The following is an 18,225-nucleotide window of genomic DNA, read 5'->3' as shown; positions in this document are numbered from 1 at the left end:
CTCTCTCTCTCTCTCTCTCTCTCCTCTGGTGGATTGTGCTGTTTCTAATCCCTCATCTTTCTGCTCTCTTATGTCTCCCTCCTTCCCCTCCTCTCTCTGCTCTCGGTGTATTTCTCCTCCTCTCCTTCCTCCTGTTTTGCCCCCCCCCCCCTCTCCTCCCTCTGTATCTTTAACCCTCCCCCTCCCCTCCCCTCTGTGTCTCGTTTTCCCTCCATCAGGTGTCCCAATGACTATACGGGGGACCAGTGTCAAAACTCCGTCATGGACGGTTTCTACAGTATGTCCATTTGCTCTTGTCTGTCTCCTTCCCACTGAGATGCTGCATGCCACATCGGAGGGCTCGGATGGAGGGAGCGCTGTGTGTGTGTGTGTGTGTTTGGGCTCTTGTTAAAGTTAACGTACGTGTGAGTGTGTGTGAGTGTGTGTGTGCGTTTGCATGCCTCTGCGTCCGGCCCTTCCTCCCCGTGTCTCCCCTGCTTCCTCTGTGTTTCTCCTCTGGTTATCAGAAACAACCTGTTGCTGTTTTTCACTCCGGTTTTCGTGCTTGTAATATCAGCTATTGATTAATACTCATGAAGCTGCATTTTTTTTTTATATATATACTTTCAAATTCAGATAAATGCTAAAACGCTTCTGCTGCAGAGACTCGCACTGAAGGAAACAGAGGAGACAGACGTTCAATGAGAAACAGGAGTTTGGAGTTATTTGTTTCATTGAATCACTGTTGTTGCAGATGGTCCATCGGTGCTGCGGCATAAAAATAAATAAACAATCAAAACTGTGTGGACAGAAGCTTGTAATACCAGATTGAGAGTTCCTGCTCTCGGCTGTTCCCCTGCTTCAAACAAAAGACCTCTCATATCGATTTAACTTTTTGTAGAAAGACTGAAAATTGAGCTTTCAGACGGACGCTGTTAGTCTTTCTGACACGGTTTTGAATGGCCGCCAGTCATTACTGAAAGTGACAGTGCGCCCGAAATCCCTACAATTTGGCAAGTGGATGAGATTAAGAGTTGGGATATGTTTAACTTTTTCTTCACTTAATGAGATTTGAAAGCATCACTCATGTTTATTTAAGTGAGCCTCACTGAGGAATCGATCCACATGCACGATGAGAGCCTCGAGGCGGCGGGAGAAGACCCTGTCCTGAGCTAAACCCACCGCGCCGTCGGCACCCATGGACCATCAGACAGGAAGTCTGCGTGGAGTCTGGCTTGAATTCTTTTTTTTTTTTTGAGCGTTGATTTCTTATATGTCCAAAAAAATGTCCCTTATTTGTGTTTGATCACAGTGGAATGGAAATAAAGCAACGGCTTGGCGTTTTGGGATGTTCACCTATTTGCTGTTCTCCTGTCTGTACTTTAAATGTGAAGTTGAAGCCAGTTAGCGAAGCGCTGAGGCTGAGAACAAAGGAAACAGTAACACAAAAACCATAAAGCTGTAGTTCGATGAATCCTGCAGACTGGTCATTTGTGTCGGTTCAAAATGCAACAACAGAACCAAGGAAGCTCAGATCCCTCTGCTGGCTCGGCTTTAAGCTTAAAGTACAGACTTGAGCACAACTCAAACACATTGAATCGGTTCCTGATGCCTATTTTTATTTAAAAGAAACACAAAAAATTACTGATGACACGTTTCATCAAGGAACTTGTTGAAATCAGAAATTTAAATTTTGCTGCAGATTTTCTCAAAATATCCAAAACATTTAAAGTGTTTTCATATAGTTTTTGGCACAGAAAACTATATATTTGACAGGAATCATTAGCAAATACAGTAATATTAACAATAATGAGAGGAAGAATATGTTTAATGATACTGTTATATATGTGTACTATATATAACTATCCTGTTTATACTCTATAATGCAGTTATATTTGTCCATACTGCAATACCACATGCCAAAATGAGATAACTGTACAAATAATGGTTCACATGGAAAACAATTATCAGTCTATATACGAATAAGGTTCAAGGCAGGGAAATTGGAAAAAAAAAAAAATCTTGCAAGCGGTTGCTGATTTTGTTGACGTTCGATGAATTTATTAGTGATGAAATGTAAAGCTTGCAGGGAGCCGAGAAGGCTTGAGATGTTCTGGCTTTTTCAGATGAGAAAGCGAATGAGTGCGTTTCCCAAAGCGTTGAGCTGTTCTTTCGGGCGACAGGAATGCAAATGGGGTGTGTTTTGTCGCTCTCCTGTGGCTGCATGGGCGGTGACGGCGAGGCACACGTTGTCCCTACTGGCCCCGGTCAGATGAGATCATGGGACATAAAGAACCGTTAAAGGTCCCTGTGTGCAGCTGCGGAGCGCCTCCTCTCATTGGCTGTGCCGTCCTCGCGTCGCTGTCCAGGCGGTCACGGAGACGGCTGGCTGGAGGGATGGAGCGTGGCCCTCCTCTTCCTGTTGTGTGAAACCCCGTCGGCTCGCGCCACGCTGTCCCGCTTCGCTGTTTGTCCACTGTAGTCCCCTCCATTCTGAACCATGTCAAACTGAAGCCCAGTGCAGGTTTTACTCGCTGACGGATCACACTGTGTCTACTTATTTTTGACGCCATCATCGAGCCTCGTCTCCATGCCGGGACGTGTCTGTGCTTTTCTTTAATTTCATCTGTTTTATTGTTGTTTTTTTTTTTTGGTTTGTTTTTTGGCATTGTGGCGTTGAATCAGCACCTTCTGTCCTTCTGAATCCGTGTTGATTTGCTCCTGGCTGATTTTTCCACTGGTGTAAACATAAAGCACTGTCAAGGCTTCCAGGGCAGCTGAGGTCAGGGAGAGCGGGAGATTTGGCTGCGCCGCTGTATTCCTCCTCCTCCTCCTCCTCCTCCTCCTCCTCCTCCTCCTCGCGGCTGGTAATGCATGCAAAGCCATGGAAATTGGGAACGCTGAGATGATCTCTCTGTAAATTATATGAAAGGGTCATAATAGCTGCACGCAGCAGTAGTTGGGACAAAGTGCTATACAAGAGGTATGCTGTGATCAATACAGAGGCACACAGCTGCCATTAGTCAAACGAGTTACGGCGCCCACCCCCATTTGCTGTGCCAGCCTCATCGACTGTACAGTGTTTTTATGTTGGAGAGTAACTCACTGCTTTTTATCTTTTGTTGTCTTGTTTTTGTTTTCTTTCATTTTGTTTTCTTTTTATTTCCTGTCCACTGTTGTGTGTTGTTGTTTTTGTTTTTTCACTCCAGAAATGAGGTCTAGTAAATATAGCAGTAAGTGATGTGGCTTCTTGTCTTGCTGTCTTTGTCCGTCTCTCTCTGTCTGTCTCCGCATGCCTTCTCCTGCCTGCTGCTTTCTCTTTCCTTCTGCCTTTTTTTGGGTTCATTTCCTCCCTTTTGTCGCTGTTGATTTCAGTTCCGTTTCCTTTAATTTCTCGGTCTTTATGTTTCTTTCTTTCCGGGGGTCACAGAGCTGAGGCTGTCTGAGTTGTCTGTCTGTTACTGGACGGTACACGTCGTCAGTCGCCACGACTGGCAGCACTAATCAACCCTTATCCTGCTTCAGCACATGCAGGACATGGACATAATATATCTGCTCCAAAGTGGACATTACACCTGACCCTATCTGTCTCTTTCTTTTTACCCGACAACTTTCTGCGCTGGCAGAGCTTCTCAGAATTAAATTTAAGGGTATGGACCATTATTATTTATTTTGCTGTGCTTAAAAGGGTTTTTGCCAAGATCCTCTCACAGTCACACATTATTGTGCCATCTTCTTTCTAAAACCAACAACTGGGTCTCTCTCAACCTGTCCCTCTTTTTCTCCCGCCCACTAACCTGGTTTTAAGACACCTAACCTTCCTTCTTTGCATGCACTCTTCTTTTTCTGATCCAACAAAGTTGGAAAGGAAACATTCGAGAAAGAGACAAACTCATGGTTAACGACCCCCCCCCCCCCCTCCCCCTCCGCCTCCCCCTCCCCCTCCGCCCATCCCCCTCAGCTGAAAACAAAGAAAGAGCTAGTTGTGTTTATGTGGACCCGGTATCACAGCTGGAGCTCCTTCCTTTGTCTGGAACGCAGAGGGATGCTTCACCTCGTGGATAATTGCAGGTGTCTGGCTCGTCCTCTGAGCTTTGGCAATGCGCACGTCAGCTTCGGCTGAATAAAAACATGCGGCCTGCGAGCGTTTTCGCGAGGCATTGCCAAATGCAAGCGAAAGGCCTGACCGCGTAGTCCGTCCTTATTATTGCGCCCTTGATTGACTTAGTGTCAGAGTGGAGAGCTCGCCTCTCCTAAATCACGACCGCTGCCGGAGCTCGCCTTCCCGTTTCCCCCCTCGCCTTCCCGTATCAGTACGCCGTGACACACACACAATGCCGGGCCCAGGCCCTCGTAGGCTTATCAATCCCTAAAGAGGCCCTTTATTTAAAGACGCCCCCCCCCCTCCCCCTCCCTCATCCGCTGCCCCTCCCGTCCCCCCGCCCTTCAGCGGCGTGTCTGGAGCTTTTCGAGAGAGCGGGGAAAGGTGATGTCCCGACTCAGGTAAAGCTGGCAGTTTTTCATCTAAATGATCTGATGTGAACCAATAAACCAACTAATTGATCCAAAACAACCGACTGTCTGCAGTAGGAGCCTGTTTCATTTGTCACCTGTAGGTGTCAGCAGTGAGCAGCATTTGAGGTCAGCTCACTAACATAACGTGTTCCAGAAGTTTCAGGACATTGAGAAGTTATTGCTAGCCTGCAGGGACGGTCATTTGGCCGTAACTAACAATTCAAGGACCTCTATAATCCAGTTAGTTGATAAGAGGACAAAGTCAGGTCAGTCTTCGGTTCCTGGGGACCCGTTTCTCCCTGGCCTTTCTCCTGGACACGCCCCTGCTCCCCTCCCACTGCCCTTCCTCTCCTTGTCTCCTTCTTGTTTCCTCCTGCTCCTCCCTCCTCACCACTTGGTTTATTTTTTTTTTCTGCTTTGATTCCCCCCTTCCTCTTCCTACCCCCCATGTTCTGTTTGTCGCTCCCTCGTGTCGATGCGCTTGCTGTCCTGACACAGAGCGTTACGCCACAGCGAGCCCCGGAACCTGAATAAGAACTCACACGAGCTCCGCCGGGCAGGCGAGGTGTTCACACAGCGTCACTGCAGAGAAACACTTTACATTTTAAAGAGTGAAGTGGATCCTGATCCAAGTCTATATCATTAAAAAATCCTGCTTCCAATTAATACAATTTTCAGTGAGTACATTTATTTTAAAAAAGTGTGGTCAAGTTTTTGGAATGGATCATAGAATAGAAGGTCATCTGCAAAAAAAAAAAAAAAAAAAAAAATACAGATAATTTTATTATTCAAACAATTGCTTTGCATTCTTCCTTATGTTAAAAGAAGAGATGAATTCTAGTGTAGCATTCCAGTTAATCACAACAAATACAACATGGACATCCCCAAGAAAGCTGTTCTGAGTTTAAATGAATTGAAATGGTACAAATATACTTATACATGCTTTATAAATGACGTAAAAACTCTGTTGATGTTGATTTGTTCACACTGCATGCAGTCGTCTTGAAAACAAAACTGGGTAACACTTTACTTGAAGCCCCCCTGCATAACACATTATAAGTACATTCATAAAGCATTATAATGCCATTATAACATGTGTAGCTATACTTATAAACATTCATAGATGATCACAATGCCAGGACCAAACCCTAACCCTAACCCTAACCCTAAGCCTAACCTTAATCCTATGCTGTATACTGCTGTATAGTGAGTTATAAAGCATTGTGATCATGTATTAGTGTTTATAACTACTTATAATGTGTTATAAAGAGGGGCTTCAAGTAAAGTGTTACCCAAAACGGTCCATGTTTAATTTCCACTCTGCAGCTCTGAAGACAAAACAGGCAGAAACAACAGTTTTAAGTGTGCAAATTAGCAAGTAGTGCTCATCTCTACATAAGATTATAACATTTACAAAAAGTACAAATATCAAGATGTTAAACTATTCAACCTCTGGATTTGTATACAGATAGAAGAGGTCAGGATTTAGTTTTTCAGTTGATATCTTTTTAGAAATATGTTGAATCAAATTTTTAGTGATCAGCAGAAAGAGTGTGATATTGGATCATTTTGTAAGGGTTTATTAATGTGTGATCCCACCGGTCAACCCTTCTGATCTGAAACCAGGTCAAACCACAGCCGGTGTCACTGTTAAAGATATGATACCACCATGTTTTACAAAAATCTAATGTGTAACCACAGCATTATGTGTTCAGAACACATCCACTGAATAACCTTTAACGTTGATACAGAAACCTGTTTATTCATAAATTGTAGCTATAATATCAGTACTGACATTATAGCTACAATTTAATTTGAGCTGCGCGAACACCTTATTCCACCGTCACCTCTCCGGCCGCTGTGGCGTCAACACTTTGAACGATGCTTTTTTTGTTGATCTCTTCCTCTTTTCCTCATCTGGACGACTTGTGTTTGGTTCCTCCATCCATCCGGGCATGCAGTCAGACCCCCTCCAGCGCCATCCGTAGCACCACAACCCCCCCCCCCCATCCCCATTGTAAGACACACTTGTTTGAGGGTCAGCAGGCAGGATGTAGGGCCGCATCTCTGCTTCTGATCATCATATTTAGAGAGAGTGTAGCCCTGCAGAACAGCTACCTGTGTGAGACGTGTGATGTGATAGAGCCGTAGCACAGATAGCACAGGGGACAGGATGAGAGCAGCCTGTAGTGAGAAAACTCTGTTTATAGTGAACATCAATAGAGTCGCACTCACTCTGTACATGTGCGTGTGTGTGTGTGTGTGTGTGTGTGTGTGTGTCTGCGCATGTGTGTTTTATGATGTCTATAATACACGGATGTGTGTGCACACGTGTCTGTGTGCGTGCGTGCGTGCGTGCGTGCGTGCGTGTGTGTCTTTGCGTCCACAGAGGCGGAGGAGCTCTACCAGAGGCGGGTGCTGACGATCACAGGCATCTGTGTGGCGTTGTTAGTGGTTGGCATCGTTTGTGTGGTGGCCTACTGCAAAACTGAGTATGTCTTTGAAGGAGAGATAAATGACTTTTTTTCCATTTATGAAAGACTCTAAACCTCCAAATTAACCTCCTGCAGAAGAGGTGGGGGGGGAGGAGAAAGAAAACTGGGGTAATTAGCTTCTTTATCTGCTTGTAATGCAGCCGGGGAGAGAGTACCGAGATCCTTCTCCCATGCAGAAGGAAAGTCACGAAATAATGACAATTATTTATTTGAACTGAACGCCTTCACACTCTCAGTCAGATTAAAGTAAAATGATGGACGTTTTTCACTTAATATGCTGAAGCAAAAGTATTGAGACATAGTTTTCCACTGATATATTATAACGCATGTGTTAATTGTGCTGTTGATACAAACACATACATGGCTGGACGCTCGAGGTGAAGCGAATTTCAGCTCCTTCGTGGTCACAAGTCAAATCAATACTTTTTTAAATTTTCAAAACATGATTTGAGAAGTTAAATGATTACAAAGATGCTAATGTATGGTTCATAACTGAATGCTGAATCAACCAAACTGGACAAATAGAGCAAATAAATAAATGTAATGATTTACTGCATCTCATCATTGTAAGTTCACATTATGTTGACTTATTGTTAAAGTTTTGGTCATTTACAGAGCTGTGATCACATATCAGTTGATCCTGACCGCTCCTTGTATTTTATAGGAACTCTAATCCAGATTATTTACTGAGACTGTAAACAAAATTTCAATTAAAACACGAAGTTCCAGTGAAAGAAGTTGTGGGAGTGAAGGAGACGGACCTTTAAAGAACATTTACACTGAAGATGAAGAGAGCCTCACCTGCTGTTTCTTCACGGCCTCCGTTGTTCCAGGAAGCAGAGGAAGAAGATGCACAGCCATCTGCACCAAAACCAGAACCAGTGTGTGGAGCAGCCCAACCGCATATTGGCCAACGGGCCGAACCACCCAGGACCCGGTCCGGAGGAGATCCCCATGGTCGATGTGAGTTCAGACTGAAGGAACACACAAAGAGGCAGGGACAGGATGTGTCCGTTACTTAATTACTAACCACAGAACAAATATTCTGATTTAGGCTGAAGTCAGAACAGCTGGATTGAAACCAACTGACTCCTAAAGTAACTCATTACTGCCACCTAATGCAGGAAAAAGAAATGACCTCAATTCTACATGCTGTGCCTTTAAGTGAATGTATTTGTATTTTAGCATTTAAAGTGATATTCAGTGAAATAAAATAACTTCAGGATTAAATCGTGTTTTGTTCAAAGCTCGCTGCATATTGTATGTTTTAGGCTCCGTTTAGACAACGATGATTTGACGAGAAAACAGAAAACTTCTGGGGGGTTCGTTTACACAGTAACAGGCAGCAGCCCCCACTAGTGGCCCAGCATTTCAGCGTTTCCGATGTAGCCATGTAAATGGACGTCATTTTTGTTCAGTGTGTTGTGAATGCAAAACTTTATGAAGTGAAAAGGCAAAAACGGTGTTTTCACTTGAAATGACGTTTTGTCAATAGAGCCTAATTACAATCCACTGCTTCCAGTTCAGTCGATCACGGCCAATAACACATCTGACATTCAGGTATGAATTTGTCATAAATGTAAAGAGGTTTTTTATTTACGTGGCGAATATGGACAAACAAATTGAGCTTAAGCTAATGCCTTATTGACAATTTCAATATTTTAGCAAAATGAGCAGAGCAGCTGGTGAAAAGTGGATGAAACTTAGTGAACCCTTTTTTAACTTTGTCTTCTAACAGTTCTTCCATGATCTGGGTTATCTTCTGTAAAAGGCTCATTCTTCATCATGTTCAGGTCTGGGCTCTGACTGGGTCACTCAAAATTGTGGAAAATGAGTAAAAATTAAAGGGTTTCCTTCCTTTTTCTCACCACAGTAACCATCCTGTTAATAAGATTTTACTATCAAAATGTGCAGAATACTTCAGGTATTCATGTTTCTGCAACAAGAAGAAAAAAAATACGGTACTATGAGCCTGGTGTCAGTCACTCCCGAACCACTGCCGACTCCTCTGTCCTTACATTTTAAGGTGCTGTAGGCAGGATTCCGCATTTCCGCCATCTTGCTTAGGGTTACCTAAGCAAGATGGCAATTTGACCCATCTAAGATGGCGATTTGAAACCCAGCACAGCCAATCCGGTCCTGTTTTCTCTGACATCACGCCCTCACGCAAGTTAAGCCCCTCCCACAAGTACGCGCGACAAACGCCCCTCAACCAATCACGGTTAGAGCCTCATGGGCTCTTCTGATTGGTCGAAGATACCTGGAGCTGTCGAGGGTCCTTTTCAGCTCAGTCAGAACAGAGACAGATGGAAACGCTGTGCCCTCGCGGTAGTGCAATTATGCTACACTCCTAAAGGATTATCAATGGATACTCTAACATTTAATCCAAAGAAAACACAGAAAAATTAGCTTTGACTAGCAAAATCCTGCCTACAGCAGCTTTAACCTTTTTATATTACTCCACTCTTAAGTTGGACTTGAGGCTAAAGCTAACCTAACCACCTGTTTGCGTTGCAGTACATCTCCAAGAGCGCCCCCACCACAGAGTGTGTGATCAGCCACGGAGCCGAGGGTGCAGGCAACTATGCAGGCAGTCGAATGTCGACCCGTTCCCACCACTCCACCACTGCCTCACACGCTTCCAGGTAGAACCCACACACGCCGAGAACCCTGAAACCCTGCACTGGAAATCTGAGACACTGCTAAACCTGGGAATGAAACATTTAAAGTGACTTTTTTTCAGATTACTTCCTCTGTTTTCTGCATGTTTCATTAAACCAGTAGTTTATCACATATATTTTTGTGAACGTTTCCACTGTGGGTCCACACAAACAGATTTGTTAATGATCATGAAGAAGAAAAATATGTAGTACATGTAGTAGTCCCCCCCCCCCAGTTTGAGGTGTTTATCTGCACTCTGGAACTCTGGACTCCGGTTTATGTGAGGTAGCACGAGGACACTGCTCGTGGCAAATGAGGTCGGCAGACACGCCAGTGCAGACGAGTTCTGGGCCAAGGCTTCCATCACAATCATCATCTGATGGCGCTTTAAGCGACTTCAACACGCTTTATGGTTCACCCGCTCTCCGCACTAATCCCCCCGGCCGCCCGGCCGCTCTAACCGCTGCCGTCCACTCCCACACCCGCAGACACGAGGAGCAGACGTGGAGCATGGAGCGGACGGAGAGCATGAACTCAGACTGCCAGTCAGGTGGGCTCTCCAGCTCGGTGGGAACCAGCAAGTGCAGCAGCCCGGCGTGCATGGCGAGGAGGGCCGCCCACTGGGGCTGCGCGGACACGTCGGGCCCGGGGATGCAGTACGGGGACTCCTACGACTCTCTGAGAGACTCGCCTCACAGTGACAGGTAGGCTGCAGGGCGGCGGTGGCGTTAGGGTGGCGTTAGGGTGGGGGTTCACCGCCTCATGTGTCAGCAGGATTTTTACCTTGTTGTGTGTTTTTTTTTTTTTTTCTGTCACAGCAGGATTCTTTACTCTGGCTGCCCCTAGTGGCAGATGGGTGTCAGGAACATTGAGAGGTTTATTTCAACACAAGTACTGATGATTTTAACATGAAATCAGGTCTTTAGCCATGTTGGTATGATTTAGTCTGATGGTAGGATTTATTTTTTGTATCGATGTTTCAATCCAGTCATTATTTAGTGAAACTTGGTTTTGATGGTTTCATACACACATCAATAATGACTCACTTCTAATAAATAATTTAACTTTAAATAGATTATCTAAAAAAAAAAAAAAGGTTTCACTTAAAAATGAATTTCAGCATATTAGATCAACTTATACCTAACTTACAGATTATCCATTCTTCTATATCCGGGAGTATTCTATATCCCTGCTCTCTACAGGATCTCCTCACAGAGAGCCGAAAAGTAACACACACATTCACTTTGACTGGATATTTAGAGTAAATAAATAACATCAGATGATGGGAAGAACATGCAAACTCCACCCATAAACCAGGAATCGAAATGGGAATAATCTCACTGTGAGGTGGAAGAGCTGAAATGCTTCCTCAAAGTGTACGTTTTTTGTTTGTTTGGGCAACACAGAACTTCCATTCACGTGGAATTAATTTCCCTTTAAAGCTTCTTTTGATGATTCTAAGTGTCTTGCTGCGGAGCGAAGTGTAACGCGGCACAGTGCAGCAGTCTGCTGAGGCACGTGGACAGTAATGTTTTTTTTTATATTCTGAGAGCGACTGAGTGGGTGGCGGGTTGACGCCGCCACAACACAGAGGTGCAGCGAGGACGGACCTGAGGCCTGTTTGGAGTTTGCATGTTTCCTCCTGCAGGGGGTGTGCCCGGCTGCAGACGCTGCCGTGAACAGCTGCAGATGAGAAGCTCGCTCCCGACTTACTATTTCCTCTGATTCTGTCTGAATCATTTCAGCTGAACAGCAGGATGGGCTGTTGCTCTGACGTATTAACGTGAAAATATAGTTTTCTCGTCTCCGGCAGATGAACTGTTGTTCACGGCCAGTCGTGTCGATTTGTTTACATTTTCCTTCGTGAGTCATGAAACGCTCCGAGGCTGGAAATCCAGATTTGTCTGACCTCCTTCTTGAGCGGGACGTGGTGTTAGCCCAGCGACTGACTGGCGACCTCCCGCTCAGCTGGGCTCAGACCAGAGCTGCCTGCGGCCCTGAAGTGGACGAGTGGCTCAGAAAGCAGATGGAGGGGGCATGCTGACAGAGTAGCCGATAAACAACGTCCATCTGCACCAGAGTGCAGCCCTCCTCCACTTACACACCCCTCGGAATTAATCCTGACCTCATCTGAACTTCTACTGGACCTTTATCTTTAGTAGAAATCACTGTGCCGTTTGCCCTGTGATGGACTGGACTGGTTGGATGGCCGAATGCAGCAGGACGCTGCCACCACCGTACCGATGCTTTCTTTCAGGCCCGTCAGCTTGCCTCAAACTCTCGCCCACCTTTAATTTCCAAAAAGATTACTCTGAGGCCAGACATTGGTATACACACCCTCTCTGACGGAACACACACCGTCAGGAGGCTTCAGGAGGAAAGCAGCACGCGCTCTTCCCGCTCTGAAATCAACCGTTATCATTGGTCCTCATCTGTGACTCCAGCGGAGGCCCGGACGTCAGAACTGTTGCTTTAAACAGTGATTCCCAGTGTGTGTGAGCCACGAGCCGAAAGAGATGAAATACAGTAACGTCTTTAAAAGGTTTCTGTATTCAGTTATGTAACCGAGTCAGACATTTCCCAAAAATGTGCACATATATGTCATCCTTTCTCTTCTCACCTATGTTAAGCCAGTTCTTTCTCAGAGTTGGTTTTCCAGTGGGAAGCGTGTCATCCAGTGACTTATTAGTTCAGCAAAACCCTGGGATGTGGCTTTTATACTGTACATACACGATGCTGTATGTTTTGTGAGTTTGACTCACATCAACATCAAGCTGTGACCAACTTTACGAACACGATATTTTGTTGGAAGATATTCACCTTCTTGTCTTGTGCGTGTATTACTGTGAACATTTTTATATTATAAACTAATAATATAAGAGTTTTATATTAATTTGAGTTTGCAGTATCTGTTTTCTTATTCTGAAAGTTTGGGTTTACAGTGTAATTGAACTCCCAGAGCTGACGGTGTTTTGCTCTCTACTTCCTGACTTGTACTTATTTTGATGAAATTACTGGAACAAGAATAGTAATTAACCACTAAATCAGATATTCATGCAAGAATTTAATTTACAAATCACATTTTTCATTAATAAATATTTCTCAGCATAATTTCATAAGCAGGTTCTTGTAAGATTTTGTCAAGAAGAGCTTATATTATTTGTCAATGCAGTAAAAAGGCACAACATCCCACTGAGTGAAAGGAATAAACACACAGTAATAACTGGTTTCGGTGGTTTTCCATGTAGGTACGTGTCGGCGCTGACCACGCCGGCCCGCCTGTCTCCGGTGGAGTTCCACTACCCGCCGCTGCCCCCCCAGGTGCCCACCTTCCAGATCACCTCGCCGAACACAAGCCACGCCCTCTCCCTCCCCCCTGCTGCCGCCGCCTACCACAGAGACGACGACCAGCCGCTGCTACGGTGCCCCGACGTACGTACACACTGACAGAGTGACGGCGAGCGGAGGACAGCAGCAGGCAGCTTCACCTTCATCTTCCTCACCTTCATTCGTTTTTTTTTTTTTCTTTTTGCTTGGTTTGATCGATACTGGTGTTGTGTTGTGACTGTATTCGCCACTCAGCTCGAAGCCTTCACAGATCTGCCTCTTTCCCCTCCAGGACGGGAGTTTATACCGGCAGCCGCGGCGTCCTCGCCGACCTTACCTGACGGAGAGCACAGGGAGTCTCCCCTCCAGCCCCTACCGCCTCCCTGACGACGAGGCCTACGAGACGACGCAGGAGTACGCCTCGTCGCGGGAGCCCATCCGGAGCCGGCGCCGGCCGCGGCGCAACCGCCTCAACGGACACGTCTCCCAGCGGTCGGTGGGCCTGCGGGACTACAGCTCGCAGAGCTTCAGCCAGTCGGAGGAGGAGGAAGAGGAGGAGGAGGAGGAGGAGGACGCTCACGGGGAGAGCACGCCTTTCCTCAGTATGCAGAACATGAACATGGACCCGCCCCACGGCGTGCCGGGCTTCCGCTCGTCGTCGGGCGCCGACACACGGACTCACCGCGGGCTGAGTCGGCCGGGGACGCGCAGCAACGGGCAGAGCCGCGGCTCGCAGTCGCAGCGCTGCAAGGCCGACAACATGCCCCTTTAAGACCGGACCTCCCACACACACCCCCGCCACGCCCTGCCCTCGACACCCCACACACTCCTCCCCCCACCACACACAACCAGTGGACTAGAGACCTGCACCTAGGAGAAATATTTTTATTTTGTATAACAGACAGATATTCTAAACAAATGAAATATTTATTTTCATTTCAGCAAAAATTGTCTACTAGCTAACAGCAAAGACTTTTTTTATAATGGGGGGGATATTTATATGTAAAGTTTTTTGATTTACAGCATTATGAGAGATGAAAAAATACGAGAATTACGTGCCAATTTTTTCACAAGTTAGATAAATAGAATAATATTGTGGTGCCTTTTGCTGTATGCTGAAGTCGGAGGTCCCATTGAGTTTTTGTAGCCTTTCTTATAAAGACTCCTCGTTTTTATAGAGACCAACCCTCTTCCTTCCTTTTGCTTTGGTTTGTTTCTTTGATTTGGGATCTTCCTCTTTTTGAACTGTGATTTGATTAAGTCATCATGCAATATTGATTCCTCCTGTGTAAAAGGTGTCTGTTTACATGAGTATGAATCCACGCGACGCGCTCGTCTCCACAGGGACGCTGGGTCACGGACGCGACGCAGCCGGATGTGTAGGGTAGATTTCCTCGGACGAACACACGTCGGTCATTATGTCCCTGTTCGCTGCCTGTCCGCCATTTGTTGTTACTTCTGCGAGTTGTTGAGGGAGTGTGACTCCAGATTCCTGTGTAAAGGTGTTCAGGGTGCTGCCGTGACAGTGGCGGTGGATGCAGAGCGTGTGTTTTTGTGTGCGTGCGTGCGTGTGTGTGTGTGTATGGCTGTGTAGGGTCACCTCATGAAGCCTCATTTGGTTGGCGCCTCCGTTCACCCGGCGGAGGCCGCGCTCCCTCGTTCTGACTGACCCGCTCCTCACACCCAATCCTCACGCTGCCAGAAGCTCCATTGCACTGTAAGCCCCTCCCTCTGCGAGCAGCCGCTGGCCAGGGAGCTGCCGACCCCGACCCCGACCCCGACCCCGCCCGGACCGATCCAGTCGTAATCCAGCCTGACTCTGGCCTCCCGTGGACTGCCCAGCCCGCCCGTTTCCTATGCCAGCAGCTTAGAGCCGCACTGTGTCTCAGGACTTCCCCATCACATCACAGCCGAAAGACTCCGAGCAGAGAGCGAGCGAGAGAGAGAGACAGAGAGAGAGAGAGAGAGAGAGAGAGTCGTCTCAGTCACAGTTCAGTCCGCAGGCCAGATCCACATCCCCTCACTCTTTCTTCGTCCCATCTGTCAGGTTCTTCTCGTCTTTACTCGTGGCCATGATGAAGGGAGTGAGGAGTCTATAAATATATGAAAGAAGGAGTTTGTTTTTTTTTTCCTGTCCAGGATGCGTGCGTGTGATTTGAAGCGATTACAGTGATAATGAAAGCTGTGCAGAGACCACGTCTGTTTGCTCTGATGCAGGGTCATGCCTAAGAAATCTGCCCTCTTTAACCCGAACCCCCCCGAGAGGAGGACGTCACTCTGGGTTCCCCCATTTCTGCTTTGTTTTGAACTTGATTGCTCCTCCCACAGGCCTTCAACCACCTCTATGTTCTGCCACACTAGCAAGGGGGGAAGGGGGGGGGTGGCTTTAGCGTGGTCGCTGCTAGTTTCTCACTTTGTTTTTTCAGCTTTATTTAGCTCACAGCCAAACGGTGACATGATAATCCAGATCACTGCATCCTTGATTTGCATTTCTGTATCTTTCTCATGGTTGGAATCGTCTCTTGCTTGGTCATATTGACTGATTGACCTGTTGACATGTCTGTCTCTGTTTTTAGCCCCGCCCCTTTCACCCCATCCACTCCCCCGCATCACCGCCTCGCCTCCACGTCTTCCTCTCCCCCCTGACCAGAAGCAACTAGCAGAGAAATTTAGGCCCCATCTTCAAACAGCACACCTAAAAAGTGTCAGATACTCTGTGTGTGTGTGTGTGTGTGTGTATATGTGTGTGTGTGTCCCTTTTCTGGTTAATTTCCTTACAAGTAGCCTTGGTTTGCTTGTCTTTTTTCACGCAGGCAATGCATGGATCACAGAGAGTCTGTTAAAACGGCAACAATCCCCCCTCCTCTGATTCAGGGGACTCATACTAGAAGTATATAACCATATTGTTTGGGTACACGACCCAAAGGTCTGGCTAGTTTTGTCTTACTATCACTGTAATCAAACTGGGATTTGCAATGTGGAAATACTGCAAGTGAGGATAGTGTGCTTCTAGAGCTAGTCGAAAATGTTAACAACCCCCACCTTCCTCCTCCTCCTCCTCCTCCTCCTCTCCCTCCTGCTCCTCTTTCTCCTCACCTGCCTTTTGCATACACGCCCGCATCACACATGTCAAGACACACACACTAACACGCAAACACGGTTCACACACATATACACACACACACACACACACACACACGAACCCTTCCATGTTTGTTTGTCAAGCAGTTTGTCTTTTTTACCAACCAGCTCTCTCTCTCTCTCTCTCCCTCTCGCTCTCTCTCTCTCTCTCTCTCCTGTTTCCTCCTCTTCCTCCGTCACCTCCCCTCCTCTCCCCTGCATGTCCTAGTGGTACTGGTAGTTGGGTGCATGGAAAAAGCAGCAAGCAAATCGTTTTTCCACTCGGTGAAAAAAATATTTAAAAAAAAAACGTGTCCTCATTTTAACATTCAGCAATAAATCCCCCTTCTCTTCATGTCCATCATTCTTGGAATATGCTAGACGATTTTTTGCAAGTTTTCTCAAAAACATACTACTTGTAAAAGAAGAGAACTCCAAAACCACCCCCTTCATATGGAAAAATAAAACTTTATTCCTACCATTTTGAAACGGTCCTGTCATCTTTGCCAGGAGGAAGAAGAAGAAGAATCTCTTGATGCCGGTGTGTGTAAAGATTGTTGTAAGTCAGGTGGAGCAGTAAATGTCACACCAGGTGAGTCCCAGTTCCGGGCATGAACACTAGATGGCAGCATTTGCTTTCACCTCGGTCTTTGGTAAACTCAGATGAAGCACTGAGTCCTCACATGTGAAACATGCCATTCTTTGACATGCAGAGAAAGAAACTGGAGCTTTGACTCACATTCACTGTAGGGGGTAAGATGATAGAAGGCTGAGGTGGAAGCAGAGACAGAAAGGCATGTGTCCTCACTCAGCAGGCCGAACGGGAGACGTTCAGACTGATGCCCAGGAGCGACGTCTTCTATCTTAGCGATAGATGAAGCCTTTTTTCCAATTGGTATTGTTTTATTAAACTCTTCATCAGAACCTTATTGAAGTTGAATAACCTGATCACAACGTGGAAGCTGTCCATCGGCTCTCTGTGAAATTCAGCGGGTTTTCTGAGTCTCAGCTGCTCTGCCGGCTCTGCTTCCGGGCATCATTTACTTTGCACACCTGATTCGTCACATAACCGGAACAGGCTGTCCCACCTGATCCAAGCAGCTGGGGGTTAGATCCTCAATCTGGATTCAGGCCCTCACTGCTCGGTGTTGACATTGCAACCCTTCCACCAAGTTGTCTTTTTTATTTCTCAGTTACTTTTCTGCATCCAAGAACTGAAAATTCAAAGCTGTCGAAGCTGATCTGCCCTTAAATCCGGTCACAGATTCTTTTCGGGTTGTTTGTCGGCGGATGTCGTCCACACTGGTCCTTTGTTACCTGCACTGTTGCAAAACGTGCAAATACAACAGACTTCAAAGCGGAAGTCCCTGTCAGCGATTCCTGTCGGACCTGATGTGCACATGGCCGCAGGGTGACGGCTGAGCGGCGATGTCAGGCTGTTCGAGGGAATCTGACAGGTTTCTCTGGCTGACGGTTGATGATGGTAAAGCAGCTGCTGAAGCACTGAGAGTTTCTATTTTGAGGATGCATAGATCAATATTATTAAGGGAAAAAAAAGGCTTTTTATTTGTTTGTTTGTTTTAAAAGGTAAATCAGATCATAATAGAGACAAATATCAGCTGTAGCTTTGTTTGTTATTTAAATGAATTTTTCAAAATGGTAAAATATGTATTAGAGGAAGAGCATCCAAGAACAGGGTGAAATATTTGTATTTTTCATCATTTTGGGGAGTTTCAACTAATAAAACTGCACTTTTTAGCTCCTACAGAGAAAACCAGGACACACTGGACCATATGGAACACATTTCTGACAACCCCACTTTAAAAGACCTCAGAAGATACTTCAAAGTTAAAGTTCTGAATCTCCATGGTTCCTCTTGGGAAAGTTCAGAATCTGCATTCAAATGCAAATAAAAATACATTTCTTTGGACGTGCCCAATTAAAGAAAATGTCCAAAAATCAGTTTTTTACTTTTTTTTCCCCATTGTTAGTAGAAGACATTCAAACGAATGTAAAAGTGAAGTATTTATGTTTTCTAAAGCAGGAATTTACCCTCTTAAAAAATGAGATGAGTATCAGTTCAAATCATGTATGCATTAAAGCAGCGTCACTTCAAAATACAAATGAT

At 45.8% G+C, this 18,225-nt stretch overlaps 1 protein-coding gene across 3 annotated transcripts in view; it reads left to right on the top strand.

Annotated features, from left to right (window-relative positions):
- nrg2b (neuregulin 2b) overlaps window positions 1-15,155 on the top strand; it is a 56,265-nt gene extending 41,110 nt beyond the window's left edge. For 2 of the 3 annotated variants that reach the window (XM_030107871.1, XM_030107862.1), the window contains exons 5-12: window positions 219-277; window positions 3,606-3,629; window positions 6,884-6,986; window positions 7,823-7,952; window positions 9,507-9,634; window positions 10,139-10,354; window positions 12,899-13,082; window positions 13,270-15,155. In XM_030107871.1, the coding sequence (XP_029963731.1) occupies window positions 219-277; window positions 3,606-3,629; window positions 6,884-6,986; window positions 7,823-7,952; window positions 9,507-9,634; window positions 10,139-10,354; window positions 12,899-13,082; window positions 13,270-13,749 (1,324 nt within the window). In that variant the 3' untranslated portion in view covers window positions 13,750-15,155. The remainder of the gene's footprint in view (window positions 1-218; window positions 278-3,605; window positions 3,630-6,883; window positions 6,987-7,822; window positions 7,953-9,506; window positions 9,635-10,138; window positions 10,355-12,898; window positions 13,083-13,269) is intronic. The other variant, XM_030107854.1, reaches the window with a different exon arrangement.
- The last annotated feature ends 3,070 nt before the right edge of the window (window positions 15,156-18,225 follow it).

Source organism: Salarias fasciatus, chromosome 2 (assembly GCF_902148845.1).
Source record: "Salarias fasciatus chromosome 2, fSalaFa1.1, whole genome shotgun sequence".
Taxonomy (NCBI): domain Eukaryota; kingdom Metazoa; phylum Chordata; class Actinopteri; order Blenniiformes; family Blenniidae; genus Salarias; species Salarias fasciatus.
Note: the sequence above shows the minus strand (reverse complement) of the source record. Positions and strands in the feature narration are given on the sequence as shown.